The following is a 25,596-nucleotide window of genomic DNA, read 5'->3' as shown; positions in this document are numbered from 1 at the left end:
AAATTAACTCCTTTCATGGAGCCAATTTTTGTTCTTGACCTTCAGATTTATTTATCCAGCACAATTGATATTTATTCAACCAATCTCTGCAAACAAAACCTGCTTTGATAATTTGTAAAAAAAAAAAAAAGTATTTAATATAACTTTAGTTATAATCCACCCTCTTTCATTCTGCAAAGATTTAAAGATCCTGATAACTCAATATTTATTCCCAGAAGATAGCTGTAATTTTCAACGAGCAGAAAACACAGAAGGCCTTGACTTGACCTACGTCCATCAGGTAGCTAACTGTAATTTACTAGATATAAAATCACTCCTCTACGCAATACGCATTGTTTGGATTTTCATTTGTTACTAGAGATTCATCTGAGTCAGCACATCCAGCTGCACTGCACTTTATTATGCTCCCATTTTGCTCCTGCTGAACATGTTTTCATTTTTTATGTTTTATCTTTTGTATTTTTAGAGACGAAGTAAAAAAGATTAAGAAATTAGGGAGAAATATGTATGTTCTAGTAGTGCATTTTAGTGCCTGGACGTCTAACTAAAAATTGCTTCTCTAACAAAAATTTGCACGTTCTTAAAAATAAAAGCCTTTCTTAATAAATATTTTATAGGTCAGAGTTATGTAACATACAAGTAAATTTTTTTCATTTTAAAAGTCTTACAGTAAATCTAATCTCTTTCTGCTTCACTGAATAATGGCTAACATTAGTTAGTTACTAAAGAAACCTGGCGAAAGATGATGTTCACTATGATCTCCACAGACATTACAGAAACATTAACTAAGCTCATTTAAGGCCTTAAGAGAGTTTTAGATCGAAGTTGTTAGAGATTTCTTTAAGAGAAAGAAACACGTCTCTCAAAAATGCAGAACTAAAAGTTAGGGGAAAAAATGCAAAGTTTGATATAAGACAATTAACCAGCCAAGCTCCATAAATCTCAGAGAATTATTGCCAAATATCCCTTTAGAAGATTAGAAGAAACTAATGAAAAAAGAAGAAATGGATCACTCTCACCTTTTGTACTGTATTCTGTTTAGAAATACTTGATTGTTGAATTTGTAGCACATTTATGGTTACAGCAGGGAAGGGCAGCAAACTGTGTCCCCTGTACGGCACAAAGCCAGAACGTTTTTCACATTTTGCTTCAAGGTATTTTTTAAAAAAGATTTATGAGATGGATCAGAACAAGAGAGCCTATGAGTACGAAGTGGAAAAGAAACATGTTTTCCAATTATTATTTTTTTACAGATGCTAGTCTGAAAAAAGTTGCCTGGAAATTTATTCACACAATCTCCTAGCTGATAAGTTGCAGGATGACATATTTCAGCAACTGTTGCTGCATTCTGGGCTGGACCTTAGAAAGGCTCTATGAAACAGTAGCCTTGATTTTCAAAGACTTTTCTTTAAAAAAAAAAAAAAAAGAAAGAAAAGAAAAGTTGCAAACTTTGTACTTTGTTTATAACTCACTGACCAAAATTAGATGAGTTGTATTGATATTTTAGGATTTTTATAGATATAAAAATATAAAACAAATATAAAGTTATATTAAATTTCTTTGGGAAAAATATGGTGTTATTGGCTGGTGGACATAATTAAACAAATCATGCAACAACTCAAACCTGCTGATGTTTAGGACTTCTCACTAATGTACTATAATTTGCATTTGTAAAATAATTTGTCCTTAGTAGATAATGCTACAAAATTGGCTCCAACCCAGTGGCCACATTTTTACATCCTTTATTTTTTTCAAACTATGAATGAGACTTTATATGACTTTTTTCATGCTTAAATACATAAACATGTCACAAAAACCCTGTGTCCAGTTATTTCCACATTGCAAATAATTTTGACCAATCAAATAATATTAGTCTGCAATAAAAAGACATATATCCTTTTATAAGAGGCATGTTGGTTATCATAAAAAAAGTAAAAATAACACTAAATAAATAACTTTCCTCTGTTTTTTCATCCAGAGAAAGCAGCTCCCAAGAAAAGGAGGAAAGTGTTTTGCCAGATCACACAGCACCTGCTGGAAAATCACAAGATGTGGAAGAAGGTGATAGAAGGCGAATCCCAGAATGAGGAGCAAGGAACAGAGTCCGCCCATTTAAACAAAGTCACTGAGCCGATTCTGGCTATCGACGAAGAGGAGGAGGAATCGGGCAGCAGGGAAGAGCCGGCGGAAGGAGAGCATTGTGAGGAGGAGGAGACGGAGAAAGCAGAGTGGCCCGTCTCTGACAGGGACGACTCTCAGACTCCGGAGGAGGGAGGGGACAGCGAACCACAGTGAAACCTCTAAACTCCAGACACCCTCAGATTGAGACGCAGCATCAGTCAGGATAAGGATGTAAAGAAATGTTCCTTTTGACCTTATCCTACTGACTCCTGTTTCTGCCAGCACATTACTTAGACACAACACTGTAGATGTTTGGGAAACGCGTGCCTACACAGAAAAGAAATTAAAATAAAATAAAAAATACAGGGTGGGAAATCTTGTGCTTTACATATTTAATCTGAATATGTGGTTTTACCAAACATTTATATGGGTTTTTCTTTTCCCACATTGCAATAATGCATTATTCATGGACTTTGGGATACAGACTATTTTGCTACTGTCAGGAGTCGAAGACAAGCAGCTGCATAGGTTTTAACAAAGTGTGGTAACAAAGGACTGCAGAAATTTGCTGCCAATTTATACAGAATTATTTCCCGAATGTGATTATATATAAACATCACCATCACATGCTTGTGTTTCGATTGTAGCTCATCTTTTTCGGTTTAAACTGTGCTAGTTTATGTTTTTTTTCGTTTTGTTTTTTTATCTACACATGGATTGTAAAGGGACCGATTCACACGAGGAATAATCTTCCTTTCAACTCTTGACAGAAATAATCCCTCACTTCTGGGCTTTAACACCCAAAGTCAAATATTTATGAATATTATGTTTGATGTTTATTGCCAAATGAGGTACTTAATGCCGCCATGTAGAGATACGCCTCAGAAACGCAGAGATGGCTCTGAACTGTCTCTAAGCGTCTGCATTTGTGTGTTCCTCAGTTTTTACTCTAATGTACACATTTTTTCTCCATAAGTCACAGGGAAGAAAGAAAAAAAAAAGTCAGATTATCCCATTTTTAAACTACAGTAAGCCTGATGTCAAAGACACAACTGTTTTACAGCATTGCCTATCAAAAGTATTCGTACGCCTTTATCTGTTTCCTACCACAATAACAAGCTCTCTTCGGTCAGACCAAAGTTAAACTTTAATCAAACGTGCAAAACACTATTTGTGAGAGAAGAAAGTAATGCTGCAACGCCAGCCGGAACCCCGTTCAAACAGTGCGACAAATAATGGTGGCAGCATCATGCTGAGGGGCATTTTATTCCTCCATTACTTAAGGAAGTCATGAAAAGATGGATAGAAAAGCAGTATTCTCTAGACTGGGGCTAAACTAGCCAGAGCCGGACTGAAACGGTTTAACTCAAACACATCCGGACCAAAAATCCAAAGAGAATATCTGACAAGTCTCAAACATTGCTGTTCAGATGTTCTGACGGAGGAAGAGGAATTGGAAAAGGAGATTCTGCAAAACACGGACTGGGTTTCAATACAAGTTTTCTCATTTTTAATTATGCAAAAATAATAATAATAATAATCTGTGAAATTTGTGGCCATAATTATTAGATTATATCTTAGTCATAGAAGAAATACTGTCCAATTTAACACAGTGCTGAAAACAAAAAAGTAATTATATGCCAATAAAAACATTTTCTACAGAATATTTTGTTTCAGTAGAAAAACTTTAATAACTTTTTTTTGTTGTTTTTAATTTTAAAGAAAAAAATGACAGGACAACAAATCTCTTATGTGAGCTTATCACTTAATCAAACAAGATCTAAATTCAGTCAAATTGTTGCCAGAAATCAACAATTTGGGGGATTTTTCACCAAAGCGGTTCCAGATCTTGTCCAGAGCTTGGAACCAGTTTCAGTTCCAGTTTTCCACAGCCAGAGGACCAACTTCATTCTGTTTCATGTCACAAAAAAAATCTGTAGAGGCCCACAGTGCAGTGAGTAATTTAAACTAACTAGTCACATAATTTATCTCTGTACCCCGGCAATTAAATGCCTGAGTCATGTAGTTGTGACCTGTGGCTCTCTGGTCTACAGTTGTGAATCACACACGGCCTTTAAAAGACACCTCATCAAAAATTACCTTTTGTAAGTCACACACCACAAAGGTGAGCAAAACACAAGCATTGTATTGACCCACATGTGACTCCATGATGCGTGACGGCAAAACTAAAAGCTGAAAAATGAGAAGAAGCAACTCAAGATGTTCTAATGCTTGTTCAGTCTTAGATTCGTGTCAAAGTTTAGTCATTTTGTCTTAAGTTAGATCTGAAGCATGAAGTAAGTTTGGAGTTTTTACTTGGCCCAGTTAAGTGTACGTTCAAGTGTCAGTTTGCTTAGACGGCACCAGAGTTTTGGAGCTGGAAACGGAAAGAGTTGGTGCTGAGTGAGCACCGGGACCGCTGTGGTGGAAAACAAGCTAAAGCTGAAGTTTATATTAAATATTTTATATTAAAACGATACCGATATGGTCATTCCTCTGAACTGGTGTTCAGAAATGGCTCAGCATTTTTGGGAAGTCATCTAGTGACCAAACTTGAACAGGAGAGCATAACGTATTTAAATTTACTTCTTTTGTTAAGAGAATTTAATTGAAAACTTAACCAATACAAGGAATGAACCAACTAAATTACACGTCAAATGTTTTATGGGAATTGTTTGTTGGTTTTTATTTGATTAGAGATGTTTACACTTTCTGAATGGGAGTTCTTGGAAGCCTGCCAGATTTCACTTACAGGTACTTTTAGCTTCATCCATCTTTAGAATAATTATGTAATCGGACTCAAGGTGCTGGGTTTCATTTAAAAAATCAACAACATGTAAATCTTACTGACACTGGTTGCTACCCTCAGGAAAACTACATCTGTATCACATTTAAAGACAAACACGCGTTTGTTCCGAAACACGTCTTCGAAAGGCAAAGGACAAACTAAAGACACTTACCGTCACGTTTTTCTGTGATCTTTGTGCTGTGAATCGGTTTGATTCTCCTGGCGCCTCAGGGACTCGTTCATCCTCCTGCAGTTCGCAGCAGACAGCATGCTGACAAACACAGGCTGGTCAGAGGTTCACAGCAAACATACGCAACAAAGTTAATATAGTCTACTGTGGCATCTTATTCAGAAGAGAGCTCAGACAAAGCACATTTTGTGTGACTAAAGCCAAGAAATCTCATGCAGTCCATGTAGCCTCTTAAAACAGGCCTGGAGCTTCATTAGAAACCGTAGAGATGTTTGGACAATGTGGTTATTATCTGACTTTTAGGTTAAGAACCACCAGTATAGTGAATTGTTTCCATTGTCTAAACTCACCTGGTTTTGTTGCTCAAACTCCCCAATAAATGTCAGGTATTTACATTACCTTAAAAATTAGGTGAAAAAAAAAACATTATTTAGTTGCAGTGATAATCTCTTGCCTCTGTTAGGATACATGTGTACTGGGAGAAATGGTTTCCCACCAGCAGTTGTAAGGGGATACAATTATTGAAGTGAAGTTCTGTTAAAAGGTTATAATCAGTTATTTTATTTCTGGTGTTTACATTTAGCATAAATCCAGATAATGTGCTAAAAAAATTATATAAATATTTAAAGTCATTTAAAGACGATGGAAATCTGCTTTGGCCTTTTACTCTGGAACAATATGTATGGATTTATAATGAATGAATACATCTTTAGAGTTTTCTAATACAGGTAACACTTTAACCATTTAACAGAAACTCATGTAAACAAAATCCTGAGTTATCCTTTAGAGTAGCGGTTCTCAACGTGGGCGGTACCGCCCTCCGGGGGGCGTTTAGAGGACGGCAGGGGCGCTGGCAGAAACTTTTACAAAAGGGGGGCGCTGGGATGCCTTTGGGAGCGTTTAGTCGAGGTTAAACTTTACACCTTAAATGCACAATACCAGATTAGACTTGACTTTGAGCAACTTGTTAAAACTGTATTGTGTAACATTAAATCATGCTTGACTGCAACTGTATCCATGGCAGCTCTTCTTTCTCTTCAGTGTTTGTAGCTTCTTGGTGCAGCTCTGCTCCTGCTACTGGTAGCTTCACCGCATCAGTTCAGCGTTTCACCGACTGATGACGTTGCTGTTATTCACTTGTCTGGAGTCTCATTTTCAAATATTTCATGTTTTATTAAGGATTTTTCTACATATGTTTTGGCAGTTCTGTGATCATGTCAAAGCAGCAACTTGTATTAAAAAGTGTTTTATTTCCGTTTTAAAGCTGCCCTCTTCCATGGAAGGACAACATAAAATCGCTCTTATAAACATGTAATTACTAAAATCACGATACCCTCACTGTGTATCCCTCTGAAAAATTAACCCATTTAAATAAAGAAATCCCTCCATGGGTGATACCACGATAGAGAGCGTTCATTTTATAGCGTTAACACGGTGCTGTAAATGGTCCGGTATAAAACGGGTGTGATAGAACAGCACTTTTAAATTTCAATAATCAGAATACCGGAGCTAAAAGGTTTACGTCAGTCTGCTGTTCTCCATCGATACGCTTCCCGGCCGCTCCGCGCATTATGGGGTAAAAAACTAAAGAGAGAGAGAGAGAGAGAGAGAGAGAGAGAGAGACCATGCACATGTTGCGCAAAACTCTGAAACAGGAGAACCGTGACACAGAACGGAGCAACGAACTATTAATCTATAAATCAGTAGACAGGTCTATATAAAGATATAATCCATGTTTCTGTCTCATATTTGTATGGCATTAAAAGAACCTGGAACTTTTGTTTTTCCACTAAAAGCTCTGGTTTGCACAATAAATGCCAAGTGGGTGAAATTTTATGGTTGATACTCTGATGTCCCATTCTCCTGAAGGCAGCACAGAGCTGCACCACCAGAAACTCACAGAAACACTGAAGAGAAGAAGAGTTATGATTAATGTAGTTACAGTTCTATCCATGTTTTAATGTTGCAGAGCTCAGTCGTTTTGCAAATAGTTCAAAGTTTAAACTGGCATGTTGTACATCTTTTATCTGGTTATTTTGTGGAATATTTAACAACTAGAAAATGACACAGAATAAGAATATTTTTTCCACTCTGATTGGCTGCTGTCAGGACTACCAACTTTGACTTGAATGTTCGTTGCATTTTTCATAGACGCCTGCGAAAATAATTTCTATTCCCATGGCTTTTTTATTCTCTGGGAAATTATTTTTGATGATAAATACAGAAACAAGCATACAAATCAAAACATCTACAATAGTGATAGTAATATTAATGATAAAATAATGGTCAGTGCAATGCAGCCTACAAATTCTTTGGTGGGGGCGGTGAGGGACCTGGATAAAGGCTAAGGGGACGCTGGCCTGAAAAAGGTTCAGAAACACTGGTTTAGAGGAAATAAAAAAAATATATTAATACATTTTAGTTTTGCTCCTTGAATATCAGTTTTGAAAACATTTCCCTTAATTTATTTTTTATTTATTTTTTTTTTTACAAAGAAGGAGCCACAACAAGCCTCCCTAATGAAAGAAAAACCAGTTTTTAGGAATCTATGTTGTACTGCGCTTTACATTGTGTCATTGTGTGGGAGAGCTGGAGCTGTAATCTGGGTGCAAAGCATCAAAGAGGATCCAAATAAAACCAACCATGTTTTAAAGATGAATGGAAAAAGATTTGGTAGCACTTTATTTGAAGGTCATAAATATGGCATAACACCTGTTATGAACACGAAGGAGTTTTTTTTAATGTATTTTTATGACTGTTGTCATGAAGTGTCTTTTGGCAAATCATGACTCTTTAATGCAAAGTTGCTTTAAAGGTAGCATTAATAGTCCATTAGAAGTGCCAACGTTGCATTATTTGATAAATAATGACACTTTAATGCAAAAATGGCACTTTTAATGGACTTTTAAAGCAACTTTGCATTAAAAGTGTCGTTCTTTACCTAATAAACATTCATAACAGGTGTTATATCATGTTTATGCCGGTGTAATGTCAGTCTTATTCACACTCTGTCAAATAAAGTGGTACCAAAGATTCTTAGAATACCTCTCTGATTTTATGCTTATTTGTTTGGCTTTAGGCATGTTTCCTTTCTGTGAGGGAACAGAAACAGTCGCCCACATTATGAGTTTTGCAAAGATGCTCGATTGCAGCTATTCTTGTTGGAAATGTCTCCATCTACTGCTAAGTGCTTTGCTCTTTTTTTAGGAGTTGAAACACAAGCATCGCATCAAGTGGGTTTGCGAATCTCAATACCACAAATGCCAACCTTTTGTAGCGCAGCGCTTCAAAATGCCTATTAATTTTGTGCATTCCCTGGTCCCTGGTCGGACACACAATGGGAGCTGTGTGTACATGTTGGGATGTCGGGCGCGAGGCCAGACCAATGTTGGGCGTTTCAGTGGGAAAGCTCAAACTTTAAAGCTTGAGTCCCCCTCCCCCTGACCCTTTTTAAGTGATTTGATGCAAAGGTTTCCATACACAATTTACTCCCATAATCTCAATCCATGTCACGTAACTTCAGGAATTATAACAGCAGCCAGTAGATTATGCACTAACATGTTTTTTTTTCACCACACAATGACGCGGTCTGTGTGGAATAGGTGGTTCATGAACAATGGCCCCTTTGCTACCGTCCTGACTCTGTCGCAGTGGGTGCTGCTCAGAGTGGAGGCCACACACAGGCTTGATAATTGGCTGACCTACCGATTGGTCTGGCATCACACATGTTTGCCCTCGAGCCTTTTATCAGGTCGGGATTGTTTGAAGCCACTGAATTATCCGGTGTTTTTCTAACCCTTTGCATCTTTCTGTTTGCTGGATTACATTTTTTTTTTTTTTGCTTTGTTGATTCGTTTCATTCCAAATGAGCCACAGCCATCACAAAACAGGCAAAAGTCACATTTCTTTTAATCTTAGAAAATCTTTATATTAGAAACAAGCATTTAGTTCGATTGGATTTCCCAATCCTCCATACTTTACACTCCATATTGTGTGTTTGTTGTTTTATCTTTTTTTTCCCAATTGATCCACTGGCCCTTTGAATGTGACTGTCCAATGTTGTACTGCTATGGTGAGGGATTCTAGTGGGAATACGCGAGGTGATGAAGGTCGAAGAGATGCAGTAAGCAGTTTTTAATTCCTTGCACATGCTCCGCTCAGATAGTTATCCTCCAAAGCTCCTGCAGTATAACGCTCATAGTGCTTCCTCTTTGATCTGCATACTTCCTTTTTCCTCGCTGTGTAAAGCGGCAGAGCTTTCGCTGCACAGCTTCAAAAGCTCAGACATGAAGGCGTTCAGACTCCGTCTGCGGTGTTCATTTGTTCATCATCACTTTGTTTTAACACAGACCGATATATGCATTTTCCCACCTCAGAATATTTGCGTTTGAGTTGAAACATGGTATCTGTTTTATAGTTTTATTTCTTCTTTCTCTTTTTTTGTCATGAAATTGTTTTGTTTGTTATGATTATTCACAAGTGTAAGATAATTGTTACCGTTTGAACCAAACAAGCTTTACAACGATGTAAACAAAATGAAATGAGTATTTTTATATAGCTGACACGTAATGAAACAATGACTTGCTTTTTTTTTTTTCTCACTAGTACTCTTCACTTACCACACTATACTAAAGGAAGACTACGTCCAAATTCACAGTATTTGTGGAAGTAAATTAATGAATCTCTGTGCAGGTTGATGCTCCGTTTTGTACAATATATGCTGTACAGATAAAGAAATTTTAAAACTACAAAAACTCTTTTAGAAATACATTATTTATTTTTACCGTTTTGTAATTTAGACACTATACTGTAGCTTCAATATTGCCGGACTTACTGGAAGTGCCTATATTGGTATTATGTATCATACAGTGAATATATTTGGAGATCATAGACTTCGTCACAGACTGAACCAGTGTGGATGTTGTAATGTGAATACATTGAATTACAAAATTACAGTCTCCGTGTTTATTTTTGTGTTGGTGTTCTGCTGGTTTCACGCCTTTTACATTAGTGGCATCCCTGGCAAAGATATGTAAAAACAAACTTTAAACCAAAAGCAGTGGGGGATTGTGTTAGATTGATTAATTGAGCTATACATTATCATGCGATTCCCTCATCAAAAACATCTGTGGAGTGTTACTTGGATTATTTCATGTGTGTTTGAGGCAGCCGTTCATACGCTTGCTCTCACAAAGCCTATTCCCATAAAGCTCCTCCAGACTAGCGGCAGCAGTAGTTAACAAACACCTGGTGGGACTGTGAGTTTGCTGAGCTCATCATGTGAGCTACCTCTCTGTCCAACGCTCCTGAGAGCGACTGTAAACGGCATAATGAGAAGCATTGTCGTGATGATGGGCCGCTGGTGGAGTGTCTGAAAGAGCAGGAGTTTCTTAAAGAGACAGAGGAGCAATTTCAAAGTGTCAAATTGTAAAGTCAGCTTTGTTTGAAGTTATGTTTGATATTTAGAGCATTTTTACAACTGAAGGTAACATAGTTACTTGATGTGCTATGACATGACACTGTGTGCATGGGAAATACATGACACTGTCCCTTTAAACTAATTCATTCATTCATTAGAAGAAAGACACAATAATTGGTTTAAGCAAAATCACTGGTGCCACATTATTGGCACCCTAGCAGCTACGGCTTTGGCCTCTTTTGCCAACAGAACAATATATGTCCTTTTGACATTTCATATATAGAGCATTCCTATATCTTTTGGATCATTATCCTATTGAACGACCAAATTTGGCGTAGGTCATCATATTGTTTTATAATCTGCTTGCATTTCAAGTTGCCCATAATGCCACAGTAACAAGGTCTCCAAGGTGTTTGAATGAGAAACTTGAATTGTTTCAAATTTTGTCAGGTTACAAGAACCAAAATCCAGTATGTTTGCAAAAAAAAAAAAAAGCTTTCCATTCTATTTTTTAAATACAAAAAATGTGGCATAGAAATACACTGAGCCTCCTTTACTCTAAAATCCCCTTAATTAAAAATTTTGCAACCACTTGCCCATTACAAGTCACTTAATTAGTTAACTTAGCAGCTGACACACCAGGAAATGAGAGCGAAAATTAGAGAAGCAGCCAAGACTGCCATGGTAACTCTGGAAAAGCTGCAGAGATTCACAACTCCAGAGGGAGAGTCTGTTACCAGGACAACTGTTAGTCAAGCACTTCACACATCTGGCCTTTTTTAAGAGTGGCAGCGAGAAACTACTGGTGAAAGAATGCCAAACGCAGTCGCATCTGCAGCTTACCAAATGCCGTTTAGGGAACACAGGAAACTAACACTTTACTTCACCCTGAACTCAGGATCCCTGCTGGGAAAGTTGTTGGTGGCAGAATTATGCTGTGGTGATGTTCTTTTTTCTTAGTATGGACAAAGAGACTTTTCATATCAGTATTTGTAAAAAAGAAAAAAAGTGAATATTGCGTCTTAATTTTTCCTTCATCCTGACAATCGTGTAATATTTTGTGTTTGTCCATCACCCAAAATCCAATTGAGATACAATGAAGTTTCAGGTTGACACTCCACCAAAGTAAAAGTAAAATGTAAATTGTAAAAATTACTAAGACAGGCACTGAGGTCCTATCAGGAGAGACAGGATCATCATTACATGTCTTCATGTGCATTTATTTTACTAAAATGTAATGCCCAACACTGCATTGCATTTTGATCATTTCAACATAACAGTCTGGGCGAATTAAATGGTTATTTGATGATTTAGGACGTGATGATAAGACATAAAGGTTTTTATTTTTTATTTTTTTAGTGTGTTTTTTTTTTATAATCTTCAACAGAAGATTGCCGAGAGCAGCCAGTGAATGAATGTCCTTTAAGAAAAATGACGCACAAGGCAGGACTCCGAGTCACTCACGTCACAACGCGCTACAGGTCTGATCAATGGGAAATCTCAGCCTTCCTGCCGGGACCTACACACTGGAGATGTTAACAAACTATTCGGAGCTCATCAGAGCGCAGGAAAACCCTGGCATATGTTGTCACAATTAGCCTTTTTTTTTTTTTTTCCCCCCCAACCTTTGAAACAGCAAGTGTGAGTCGCTGTGCAGACGGCGTCCAGTCCCCGTCCACTGGGCACTGGCTCTGCGCGCTCCGGTCTCAGCACTGTGGCAGCAGGTGATTTAACAAGCAGTGGGGAGGTTTTCGTCAGAGAAGAGGATTTTTAAAAAATCTATTCCCCCCCCCACCCCGGTCCCCCTTTCTTTTCATTTTTGCCTCGCCACTCGTACAGTAAATAACAAATTAGAGCAGCTGTAACTCGAGAGATTATAAACGCGACTTGGGTAAGTAGCCTGCTGGTCTGATTTATGAAATAAACATTAGCTTTCCTTGAGCGGGTTGTCTGTCTTTCAGACATGGTATGTAAATGACTGAAATAGTCCGTTCAGTGCAGCATCTCCTTCAAACACTTTGCTGTGGCAGCAGACACCGTGTTTATCTGCAAATATGTCAGGATCTACAAAATCATGAAATCGCACCGTTTGCATGTGACCCAAATCCATATGTTAAATCACGGGTTGAAAGAGTCAGCTGAGATTTGATGTTTTTAATTTAAATTCATAATTCATTTAATATTTTATTAGATTTTTTTTATTAGTAATTGTATTTTCTCTCTTTTTTTAAGAGGAAATAAAGTTATGTATTTTGTCATTCTTTAATTCAAATTGGTTTGGAGCAAACATCTCAGAATAAACGTGATAAAGTATGGAGTACCAAAAGTGCCACAATTCTCAAATAAATATAGAATCAAATAGTGACATTAATCTATCAGTGATTATGTTAATGTTGTTTGGTGGGCGATGTTGTAAGCTTTTGATAAGCAGTATTGACAGTTAACATGATTTCATAATTCACTGCAGCACGAAAACCATAAAATAACCATGCCAGATTGTTGTATGTTTTTCTGAACTAAAACTACCAAAGAATAACTGTGTCCATGTCTTTTTTTTCTGAAGTGAAGTCTTACATGAGAGAAATAAAAAAAAAAATCATGTTTTTAATTCGGTCAAATTTAATGCATGAACATTTACAAGTTTTTTTTTTCTAAATATTTAATTCAGCGTAAAAAAAAAGCTGCTGCCAAATATTTTAAAAACTAATAATATGCAACATATATCTAATTATAGTAATAGTTTTATATTCAAAGGAAAATGGCAGACATTGTTGCCACCTGGTAATGATGAACTTCTGAATTTCCCCATGTGGTTTCATGGAATAACCTAGACTATTGGGAAATCATGTGCTAAATCCACATTTAAAACCTTTGCTGGTAAGTCTAGGCAGTAAACATATTTCAAGGTATGAAGATTAAGGCTGGGTGTTGGGAGTGAAAAAGGGATTTTTTTGTGAGACTTTGAGTCTGAATCGAGCTGAATTGAGACATAACTTGTTGTTTCTTGATATCTTAAAACCTACTTCATGTTGTCAGACAGGTTCTGTTTAAATGATTTCCTAATTTTTACAGTTTTGGCAGGAATTATGGCTGGTGGTGGGTAGCGATGCATAACTAAGGTATCCATGTTGTACTTTGATACCTTCTTTTCTGTATGAATCAAATCCCCCTTTGAAACCACTTTTATATTTACTCAAACAGATTTCTACATGTGTTTGATGTTGAAAGTAATTTGTTGCATTGTAATATTGCATTTCACAACCCCATCTATATTTAGGTTTTGTTGTAAATTTGTTCTGAATCCAGAGCCTATTTATGATTTACTGCTCATGTTACAATGTTTATCCGATTTGTTTGAATTATTACTCTCTTCGTACCCCAGGTGTGAGGAATAAACCCGTAAAAAGACCGGAGGCCTGTGTGTGAATCGGCGAGAAGGCGGTTGTCATGCAGAAATTGGAAAAACCAGGCTCAGCTAGCTGGATGCTAGAGGACAGCCCTGCCACTTGTACTGCGAAGAACTGCCACCCAAATCTAAAGGTAATTTGTAGGAATAAGCTACAAGTTGCCTGATATCTAAATTAAAAATATTGTTGAGGGGAAGAGTGAACTGTAATGTGCAAACCTCTGAGAATGAAAAAAGAGGTGGCTATATGTGTGGCTATGTTAGCAAAGGGGCTAATATAGCCACACATTCTAGATTTTTATTCAAAAAACATTTCAAACATTTTCCTTTCTTTTCCCTACATGCCCAACTCTGTTAGTTTTTCCACATAAAATCCCAATAAAATAGATTAAAGTTTGTGGTTGTAACATGTCAGGATAATAAAAATTCAGATAAAAGATGGTAATTAAAACACAAATTGAAGTCCAGTTACTGTCTTGCAGTCAGCAAAGCTATATCTGCCACAGAGTTAATTTTGCATACCACTAAAAGGTCATATAAACATATACAGAGTGCTTGAGCTTAGTGGGACGTTGGGCCCCATGTGCTCGTCACTTTCAAAGACATTAAAGCAGCCTTGAACTGGAGGTGATCGTCTGTTGGGAGCAGAGAGAGACACAGAGCCGAAAATTCACCCTCTCGTGTGTCTGCAGTGGTTCAGCTCTTTTTCTGTCGGCTTTAGAGTCAAAGTGTTGATGGTATTTATTCGCTAGCAGACGCTAGCACCGAAAATAAGTGGACTTGGCACTTAATGAATTATTTATTAGTAAAACTGTTTTCTCTGCAGCGTTACTGCAATCTGTTTTCTATAGTAGGAAAGTTATGGTCTTTATCCAGGTGTCATATAAATGAAATAGCCAAAGAGATACTGTACTGGCAGCTGTAGACAGTGTAGCTTAAAATCTTTCCTTCTGAACCGGTTGCCTTAATAGTTCTGATTTACAACTAAGAACTTATTTTGGTGGTATTTTGTTCATCTGCGCCTATATTTCTATTCACTATTAAGTGTAAATTCAGGATGCAGCAGCATTTGTTCGTCGGCCTGGTAAGTTGCTGAGTGCAGCTGATCTCAATGTTCTTTGGCCTCTCAGGTTATTCTCTGTAAAAACTTTGTGAAGTTTGAATAGAGTTCTTATTCCTCGTTGTTAGATTAGAGAGTGTGTTTAACAGCCCTGACAAAGCTGCTTAGTGGGGAAAAAAATAATAATAATAAAGGAATTTCAGACAAGCTGTGTTTTGTCTGGTTTCCTCCCATGCCAAGAAATACCCCTGGAGTTAACCCGTTGTGATAAAATACTTTGTGAAACTGTGTTTTAAAAGGACGTTTGTGGCAGGAGTTCAAGGTGTTTGAAAGGTCAGATCTGTAAATAAAAACATGAATGTAGTTTTCACAAAGCATGACTGCAGTTTGTTGTTCCCAGTATATATAATATCATCTGTCTCCGTCATTTATTTTGGGGGTTTTGTGCACTTTTACTTATTTTTATTTACATACCTTTGAAGTTTGAACATGGAAATCAACATTACACTGACATACTTCAAGTTCAAAAGCAACCGAGCACAAAAATATCCCAAAATCATAAAATATGCCCTTACTAGAACGTTTATTTCTGTCGGAAAAGACGTGTATCTGATTATCCATTTCTTCTAAGTTCAGGATATTTTCAGCTCTTTCATCAGAGTGTAGCTATAGTTACCGCCCCCCCACCACCACCACCACCTGTTTCCAATTATTCTTACAGCTCAGAGTACAGTGGATGTGACTAAGCCTTCCTGTTACTGGGTCCACTAATCCTTCTTTTGTTACTGCCTGTCAGTGTGCGCAGGTGATGAGCCAAAGACATGAAGAACATGATACTCTGGCCCAAGAATTATGCCAGCTTCCTTCTAACAAAGAGCCACTTGCACCGTCCACTCATGCCATGCATATCTTTATTTTTTTCAAGGCGTTCTTTTAGTAATTTTAAGGTAATGTTAAGGTCTCTTCTCTCTCTAGATGTTCCTTGCAGCCTTGTCCTACGCCTACTTTGCTAAGACCTTATCCGGCAGCTACATGAAAAGCACGATTACACAACTGGAGAGACGATTTGACATTCCCAGCTATCTGATCGGCGTCATAGACGGGAGCTTTGAAATTGGTGGGTTTCTCTGTTCCTTTCACCAGTTCAGTTAAGTTTAATGTGAATGCCTCTCATGCAAATGAGTCTTGTATTTCCATTGGAATGCCTAATGATTATGAAATAACGGCATATTTATGGATACTTTTGGAATGTTTGTGAATTTATATTGCAGTCAGATGTGGGTTCAAACTTGGAGTTTTACACTGAGTAGTTATTATAGTATATATTATAAGACAGTAGTTAATATAGTAGCTATTTTGTGTTCTATGCATTAACATAACCACTGTAGCCTCTGGCAGTTCAACTCCCAAAAAACTGAAAAGTGCGGTGTGTGTTTGCACTCACACCCCTTTCCTTAAGATTCAGTAGTACCAATTGCTTAGTCAAGTTAACAGATTTTTAATCCCTATTGTGCCACGTAATAAATCCAGCTTTTGCTTGAAGGCCTAGATGTTTGTTAGAGAACATAAAACGCTGCATCACAAAGTCCTGTAGTTTTCCAGCTCCTGTAGGTTTGGTGTTTTCAGAGTGACCTCAAGTATAACTTTTCCCACAAGATCAACTTTGGTATCATGTGATATCTGATATTTAGATAAATGCTTTGTTTACCTTTAGTTACTTTTTTAAATCTTATTTGTAAACTCTGCAGGGAATTTGTTAGTGATTGCTTTTGTGAGCTATTTTGGTGCCAAGCTCCACCGGCCCAAGATCATCGCAACTGGATGCATTTTGATGTCTCTGGGAACTTTCCTGATCGCCATGCCTCATTTCATCATTGGCCGGTGAGTGAACTTCTTCAAAATTCAAAAACCTTTTGCATCTAAAGCTGTTGCATGTATTCATATTTCTTCCATCATAGAAATGTATCCGCATTTAAAAAAAAAAAATTGCTTCACGTAGCCACTGTGTGGATTTAAATTGCGAGTGTCTAACTGTACCTGATGCTTTCTCCCTCCCCTTGTTTAACAGTATTGGCATTGGTATTTTATACGCAGCTATAAGATTGAAACAACCATCAGAGCTTCAGCGAATTCAACCAGCCAGCTCTCTCCGTGTCCAGTAAGTTCACTGGAGTCATCCAGGGCAGGTGATAGGCCCTCTTCGCTGCCCTCTGAAGGTAAGATATGGAAGTTCAGCCTTCGCATGTTGACAATCCTCACCCCCCTACCCCACCTCCCCCCGCCCCCACATCTTTATGTTTATGCTCTTTGTAAATTGGTGCAGTCACAACAATTACAACTGGTAGCTCTGGATCAGCCACATCATCACTGGAAAGTATGTCCATAAAGTGTGCAATGTGTATTACTTTGTGAACTTTAACGATAGACAACTTTGCATAAACTTTGGACTTAATAAGCTAACGTAGACGACAAGGCTCCCCAAGTCACCGCTGACCCTGGAAACTACACACTGGACTTCAAGCAAACTTCAAAGTCCCAAATTCACGTCAAACCTGGGACTTTGATTTACGAAAGAAATGCAAAATGTATTTCCATCTGGAGACGGAGTTTGGACCACTAAGCAACACTCCAGTACTTTTTCTCCTCGGCCCACATGAAACACATCTGACGTCATCTTGGGTTCAGATGTAGCCCAGCTTAAAGATTGCAACAGATGTTTTCCGTGTTCTCAGTCCCTCTGTGTGAGGGAAAGCTACTCCAGCACAGCCTGCATCTTGTGAATCTCGCCTTTAAATCCTCTCAAAGGTGCATTTATTGCTGTTTCTAACACAATTTTACCTTCCTCTAAACTTTTCACTAACAAGCCTTGATATGGCATTTCATGAACTACAATGATCTTTTCTGGCTTTCCCTTTGTGTGGAGGTTGTTAGTGACTATCTGCTGGAAAGCTGTCCAATCAGCAGCCTTCCCTTTGATTGTGTAGGACAGAACAGAACAAAGCATCTCTCCACTGAAAATCATTCAAGATGAACTTTTCAGAGAAATTGACTTTTAGGTTTTCATTATCAGTAAGCCATGATCTTCAAAATTAAATTTGGTTAAATGCTTGAATCATTTATGTAATGACTCCAATGATATGTAAGTTTCACTTTTTGTACTGAATTTGTGTTGTTTTTTTTCTGTTTTCTTGTGAACTGCAGGATGCGAACAAGAGTCCAGCATTTCGATGTGGATGTATGTGTTGCTGGGAAATGTTCTGCGTGGAATTGGAGAGACTCCTGTGCAGCCTTTGGGAATATCCTATATTGATGACTATGCACAGTCAGAAAATGCTGCCCTGTATATAGGTAATGTAGATGAATTCACAACTATTTAGAACAAAAAAAGACACTTATTTTATTCTTTTGGTGTTTGGTAACTGCTATCAAAGTAACATTTTTGTGCACATTCTTGTAGACCTTAGTGACATGAAGTGGCGATCATATTTCACATGCTTAGTTATGGATTTCCTGTGTGGATTATTTCAGACATAATGAACGTTTCCCAAGATAGCCACTTCGACTCTTACTCTTAATATTGGTCCTCACTAAAAACATCAGTTTTAACTTTGGTCAAACATGCTTATGCATTGAATACATAAAAAAAAAAAACAGATAACTGTAGTGACGCTGAAGGAACATGCAGCTGAGACTAAGTGCTTTCTGTTTGTCACAGGTTGCATCCAAACCATTGCAATTATTGGTCCTGTGTTTGGTTTCTTGCTCGGGTCTCTGTGTGCCAAGATTTATGTCGATGTTGGCTACGTAGACATGGGTGAGTAAAGCTGAACTCCTCCCGATGATTCAGACACGCTGTTGGATAGTCCTTTAATGGTTTAGCCTCTGGAAAATTAAGTTAGGTTTGGAAATTGTTTGTTGTACATTATAGTTTCTTCAGGCATTTTGCCAGCAGAAAATCCAACTGGACAAACTTCTGTGCCTTGTTGAAGTATTCACAACCCTGAAACATGGAAAATTCATTACATTACTGTCACAGATTTGGATGCACTTCGTTGGGTTTTATTGATACTTTATTGAGTTTCACAAATGGAAGTCTACAAAATTAAATTAAAAATTTAATTAGAGCTCAACCCAGAAGTCCAATTAGTTAATAAAGAACTCCACCTGTGTGTCATCTGGTCTCTTTATGAATGATACTGTCCTGCAAATGTTTGTTACCAAACATTGGTGAACATAAATATGATAAGGGTTTCTTCCACCACTAAATTATGGACTTATTTGAATTTGTCTATCTTCTAAAATTATATTAAAACACATAGTGGTTTGTGGGTGTAACCAGACAAAATGTGAACGCTCTGATCAAGAAGGAAGACATTTTTTTTAATGCTCTTGTGAAACTCTAGTTTAAGCCTAAAGCAAAGAAAAGATGGACTTTATGAACATGTACCGAAGGTAGAAGAGCATTAAAGTCAGTTTCATGAAAGTGACAAACGTGTAATTAATTCATGAACATGGGGATAAATTCCACCACCAAACACTGTGTGCTTCTCCTTTCACAGAAACAATCACCATCACCCCTGAAGACGCCCGCTGGGTAGGAGCGTGGTGGCTGGGTTACCTTGTGGCTGGCACTGTCACGCTCCTGTCCGCCGTTCCTTTCTGGTTCCTGCCCAAGTCTTTGCCAGTACCTGTGGATAAACATGATAGTGTCTGTACTCCAGAGCAGACCAGGTTTATCAAAGATGCAGATTCGCCAACCCTAGACCACAAGATCAGACCAGAGGAACCAACCAATTTACACGTGATGGCCAACGGTACAACAAACCTCACAGGGTTTTGCCGTGTCATATGTGTTTTTTTCACCTTAAAATCACAAACTGCAATGTATTCTTTTGAGATTTTATTTGACAGACAGAAGGGAACATAAAAGGTTAAAAAAAAAAAAAAAAATCACTGCCTTCAATGTTTGAAGTCTCCTATCAGTCAATACTTCTACTGCCGCTGCTATTCCAAGTTGTTTGGGGGAATCTGTACAAGCTGTGCACAAATAGAGCCTGAAATATATTCTCATTTGTCTTTGGAAAATAGCTCAAGTTCAGTCATGCTGGATGGAGAGCATCTGTGAGCAGTAATTTTCAAGCTGGATTTAGGTCTGGGCTTTGAGTGGACCATTCTAACCCTCGAACATGAGCTGAACCGTACTATTGTAACTCGGGCTGTTTGGTGTGTTCATTCTGATGTGCAGTCTTAGTTTTCTTCCACTCTCAGGATTTTGTCTGTAGACTAAAAAGTTTAAGTAAACTGCATAATTTTGACTAATATGAAAATAAGTTCTGTTACATTACATAAAACTTCAACAAAATACAACAATGTTTGCGGTTGCAGTGTGACAAATTTCAAAGGTTGCATTATGCATTAATTGTTTTACAAGGGAATATGTTCTAGATGTAGACAGATTTGTGTCTTTATGTGCTTACTGGAGTATTAAGAGTTGTATTGCCTCTTTAAATAGAGGCATTATCTTCTACCCTGCAGGATAAATCTCATTTCATTGTCTCATTTCACTACATTTTGCAACTTATTAAGAACGATTTATTAATTATTACCTATTTTTTTTATGTTTAATTTGACATGCAAACATTGACATTTATTAATTGAGACTTTCCTCCACAGAATTTGTGCCAACATTGAAGATACTTCTTGGAAATCCTGTCTACATCCTCTACCTGGGTGTAACAATCATCCAGTTCAACTCACTCATCGGCATGGTGACCTACAAACCAAAATACATTGAGCAGCACTACGGCCAGTCGGCATCAAAAGCCAATTTTCTTATGGGTAAGTAAATTTAGACATTTTTAATTACATACATCTTTTTAATTATTGAGCTGAAGTCGGTAAGTTGTATGTGTTTTGTTTTTTCTAGTAGGGCATCTTTTGATACATTTGTATAATCCAACCTCTACCTATGTTTGAAGTAAGTGCTGCAGCTCCACAGAGCAACATTTAGCACAATGCTTGGTATTCTGTTGTTAGCAATAAACGTCACAGATTAATAAGGCCATTTAAATTATCAGTATATTGCAGCTGAAAACTGTGTAAAAACATAGATCTCATTCATCACCACAGGGTTCATGGGTGGGAAATGCATACAGTTCAGTGTGAAATGCATACATCTTCTTAACCATCAGAAGACATTTTTACATCTTTTATGAATGGCTTCAAATACATACAAGACTAAATTAAAATGTCTTATTTTTATCCCTGTTTGGAAGGGAAGTTTCTGCAGATGCTGCTTATATAACTTTCCTAAACCTCTCTCCCTTTAAGAATGAGTTGTTTCTTTTTTTTTTTTTCTTTGATTGGCTAGGCATGATCAACATCCCAGCTGTGGCCCTTGGGATGTTTTCTGGAGGCGTCGTCATGAAGAAGTTCAAGCTGGGCGTCATGGGAGCAGCTAAATTTGCCTTTGGGACTTCCCTGTTGGGGTTCTTTCTGTCATTCCTATTCTTAGCCATGGGCTGTGAGAACTCGAAGGTGGCTGGCATCACAGTTTCATACACTGGGTATGTAATCATTATAAGAATTTGGTTTTAAATAAATGTTTTCAAGCCGTCCTTATGCGTGGTGAGGTATTCAAGTGTCCTGGTTAAATAACTTCTGGATAGGCCGATTTTGCTTCCAAGTGCCAAAAGCAAAGCAAAGTTTAAGTCAGTAGTCATGTTTGCCGTTGCCGTGGCTACCAGGACACAGTTGCCTTAAAGGATAATCAGCCTAACGAGAGCAGAGGCAGGTGGGAACGTTGTGTGTTTAAATTTTCCGTAATGCATTTCCAAAGGCGATGTAGACGTGACCTTCTAGAATGTGTTTTCTTTTTACGTTTTGCTCGGATTGTTTTTGTTCTTGAGACAGAAGTGTTAGCCAGACAAACCCCAACTTTATCCCTGACATTCTTGAATAGCTTTAGCAAATCCACTGCGAGAATGTTTACACAAAATAATCTGTTTAGGGAGATTTGGTCTGGGTTTTTGAGAAAGTCCTGCACCGGTAACCAACATAATTCACGTTTCTTCATGTGGTTTGGTTGTAGACTTTTTGCTTTTATAAATGTTTCTTTGTTGTGTCATGCCTGCGATCATTCGCAGCACATTACGTGTTGTTGGAATTACACAAATCAGGTTTTTTGATCAGACAGTTTGACAGCCTCAAGATTTTCTTGTGTAAAGAGTTTTTCTAGGAGTTCTTGTGTGTAAAACATATTTTTTGTTTTGGTCAAGTAAGTAGCTTAGCAAACACTTAATATACATTTGGAGGAACATGATTCACAGCTAAATCTACCCATGAAGTCAGAATAAATTTCGATCGTAAACATGTAGTACCAACATAAAGACAAATTATTAGAGTTTCTCTTGGCATTAATTTGGATTCTCATTAGAACTGTGCGGACATTTGGAGACACGTTTTGTCCTTATAAAACAAGTTTTGTATGCATCAAAAAGCATTTATCATGTTTTGTTCCAGAACACTTGAATTTCCTCCCGCTGAAACTAAAAGAGAATGTGAGTTTCTCTCTATATTCCTAGACAAAATGCACAATGACATGTACATGTTCTGTTGTTGTTATTTACAGAGTGGACGACCTGTCTTATCAGGAACAGTCTTTGTTTTCTGGCTGTAATTCCGGCTGCTTGTGCTCGACGAAGGAGTGGGACCCAGTGTGTGGAGAGAATGGGATCACCTACATCTCTCCTTGTTTAGCTGGATGCACTTCGTCCTCAGGCTCTGGCAGAAACATGGTTGGACACGCAGCATTTCCATCCTATCACCTATAGCTAATTGATTTTTTTTTTTTTTATGAATTGATTGTTTCTCCTACTGTCAGGTTTTTGACAACTGCAGGTGTGTGTCAGTGACTAATGTCCAGCCAGGAAATATAACGGCTAGTTTAGGCCAGTGTTCACTCAGACGCAGTTGTGACAGAATGTTTCCGTACTTCCTGGCTCTGTCCGTCCTCAGTTCCTTCATCATCTCTCTCGGGGGCACGCCGGGCCTCATGCTTCTTGTCAGGCACGTAATAAACGACGCATATCGTAAAAAATTGTTTCAGTGTGATTAAATAAAAATAATGAAGGGTTTAGTTATGTGCTTACAGGTGCATAAAGCCCGAGTTGAAATCCCTAGCTCTTGGAATCCACACACTGGCCACACGCACCCTGGGTAAGAGCTTCTGATTACCCAGCGTTTACTGGATGCTCTCATGACTAATTAGCACGAAATGAACTGGTAATATAATCTCAGACCTTAGTTGATGACAGTGTTTATGACCGTTTATATTGTGCATTATTTGATAATATCACAGAAGACTTATGTCTAATGAGGGAAGCTTAGTCTACTGGCACTTGCTAACATTGGCTTTGAACTGTAAGTGTAAACTATATCAAAAAGCCTCATTAGTAGCAGATGAATAAACTAAGTTTTCTCCATCGTGCACAACAGCAGGAATACCCGCTCCCATCTACTTTGGCGCCATAATAGATACAACCTGCCTCAAATGGGCATACAGCACATGTGGAGGAAAAGGTGCTTGCAGAATTTACGACACTTCATCTTACAGGTAATGTGAACACAATGTATTGAAGCGTAAAAACAATTTCTACGTGAAATGCTTTAAAACCTTTGGGATCTCTTACAACCGGCCAATAGTTTCCAGGAACTGAAAAACAGTTTGAAGTTTAGTAATTTGTTACAAATTTAAAAGACTTTAAATCAGGGTTTAAAGCCAGAGCACCTCATCAATGTAGAAACGTAACTTTTCTTCCCTGTTTTGAAGGTATTACTCTTCAGCAGAGAGCGAACTCTTGATTAGTGTTGTAGGGAGAGAGCAAAGACAGATATGGCCGGATTTCTTTTAATTGTCACACTCTGAAAGCTCCGCGTGGATTTTAATTACGGGCCAAACTGTTTGTTTCTAATTAAGAAAATGCTGAAAGGGCGGTAATCCCACCTCGTCTTTATTCCGAGCCCTATCAGCTGCGAGAGGATGACCGACGTGGCTTTAATTAAAATGCAGTGGAGTGAAGGCTTCTTGAAAATATGAATACAAAAGTGTGAATTTTAATAATGACTTTCCCCTTAGGGATTTGAAGCTTGACTTAGACATGCACCAAAGACTACGGAGCAATCTGTCCTCTAACAATATTGTTTTTAACACAGGATAGTGTACCTGGGCCTCACACTCGGTCTGAGGGCGGTCTCCTTCTTCCTTTGTGTTTGGGGATTTGCTCTTCTCAAAAGACACATTAAAAGGGAGGAGAAGGAGGCTCTGAGCAACCAAAACGGTGAACTGGAGTCGCTGAGGAAAGAAGAGAACAGCTCCATGCACTGTGAGCAGTTTATACTGAGCCCTGACTGCAATCCCGAAAGAGAGACTCGTTTGTAAGCTGCTGCACATCATCCTCTCCTCTGACTCTTGATGCACCACACGTGTGCTGAGACATATCTCAGACCAGGCAGGTATATATATTTGTACATGATTTGTGCAGAAATGTGTTATCTGAAATATTTAGAAAAAAACAAAAAAACAGTTGTGCTGTATTTTCTGTAGAAATCTTTGCTTTTATTTTCAGCCCGGTTGTAATGTCAGCTAATAGAATACAGAAACTGTAGTCACACACTGCTTCGTTAACGTCGTGTCCATGTATTTGCTCACATGTATACTCACATTATTTCTTTGGTGTATGTTGGGACGACATTTTTAAATCTCTGTAGGCAAAGTTTAAATGTAAGTTCTCTGCAAGGGAAAATAATCGCTGTATGTCCTGAATATGTTGATTCTAGCATTGCCTTGCATACCTTACACTGTATGTTGCAAGGGCAACAGTTTAAGCTTTCTAACTAATGTGTTACTTTTAAACAAATAATGCAACAGTGAGGCTCTTTGCCGCAAAACCTACCTCATTTTTCTGGTTGTACTATGTTGTGTGTAGACTCCATGTAGCCACCGCTGTGCCTCATTTTGTTTTAAATTTTAAATTTCACGCTGATCTTATTTTTTATTGTCTTTTTTTGGATCATGGCGTTTTGTCAACATCTCTTCCTGCAAGTCTAATACAACGAGCAAAACAGGTTTTGCATATGTCACCATTTACTGACATGGAGCACCCACAAGATATCAGTGACAATCCCAAAAATCAACATCATTTCATGAATTAAGTTATGTGTGCTTCAGTGGAATGACACAGGAAAGAGATATTAAACACTTTTCTTTAAATCCACTTCACATCATATTAATTGATCCTTTAATAAATGGGCGTCGCTATATTTAGATATATTTAAAATAAATCTGTTTGGACAACCTTTACAATTAACATTTACGATCAGCGTTGTTTCTATTGCTTTGCAAAAGGATCAATTCCACTCGACTGAGAATAATCCTTCCACTGAAGCTCCACTCCAGGTTTTCCTGGTTACCTGCAATAAACGTTTGCAGGAAAAACATTTTTGAATTAGTTTAAAAATAACAGGAGAGTCCTTCTGTCTTTCTCTATACAGGAGATGCTACGTTACAATCTCACAAAATGTCCCTAATGTACAGTATGTGTTTTTGTAAAAG

The 25,596-nt window shown here is 37.8% G+C and overlaps 2 protein-coding genes across 4 annotated transcripts in view; both read left to right on the top strand.

The window, feature by feature from the left end:
* LOC103466321 (cGMP-inhibited 3',5'-cyclic phosphodiesterase 3A-like) overlaps window positions 1-10,049 on the top strand; it is a 96,840-nt gene extending 86,791 nt beyond the window's left edge. For both annotated transcript variants that reach the window (XM_008411821.3, XM_008411820.3), the window contains one exon: window positions 1,979-10,049. In XM_008411821.3, the coding sequence (XP_008410043.2) occupies window positions 1,979-2,295 (317 nt within the window). In that variant the 3' untranslated portion in view covers window positions 2,296-10,049. The remainder of the gene's footprint in view (window positions 1-1,978) is intronic.
* Window positions 10,050-10,650: 601 nt separating this feature from the next.
* Window positions 10,651-25,027, top strand: slco1c1 (solute carrier organic anion transporter family, member 1C1). 2 transcript variants are annotated; one of them, XM_008411822.3, is made up of 15 exons: window positions 10,651-12,409; window positions 13,901-14,058; window positions 15,960-16,101; window positions 16,733-16,865; window positions 17,079-17,200; window positions 18,186-18,332; window positions 18,700-18,798; window positions 19,544-19,798; window positions 20,658-20,822; window positions 21,355-21,550; window positions 22,615-22,780; window positions 22,867-23,051; window positions 23,137-23,201; window positions 23,481-23,598; window positions 24,198-25,027. In XM_008411822.3, exons 2-15 carry the CDS (start codon window positions 13,966-13,968, stop codon window positions 24,421-24,423), a joined length of 2,112 nt encoding a protein of 703 aa, XP_008410044.2. In that variant the 5' UTR covers window positions 10,651-12,409; window positions 13,901-13,965; the 3' UTR covers window positions 24,424-25,027. The 2 variants fall into 2 exon arrangements, with proteins under 2 accessions (XP_008410044.2, XP_081464061.1); XM_081607935.1 differs by lacking the exons at window positions 10,651-12,409; window positions 13,901-14,058 and having other exon boundaries at window positions 16,002-16,101; window positions 17,053-17,200.
* The last annotated feature ends 569 nt before the right edge of the window (window positions 25,028-25,596 follow it).

The sequence above is a fragment of the Poecilia reticulata genome, chromosome 6 (assembly GCF_904066995.2).
Source record: "Poecilia reticulata chromosome 6, P_reticulata-male-v2, whole genome shotgun sequence".
Lineage (NCBI taxonomy): Eukaryota > Metazoa > Chordata > Actinopteri > Cyprinodontiformes > Poeciliidae > Poecilia > Poecilia reticulata.
This window is presented reverse-complemented; position numbering and strand designations above follow the sequence as displayed.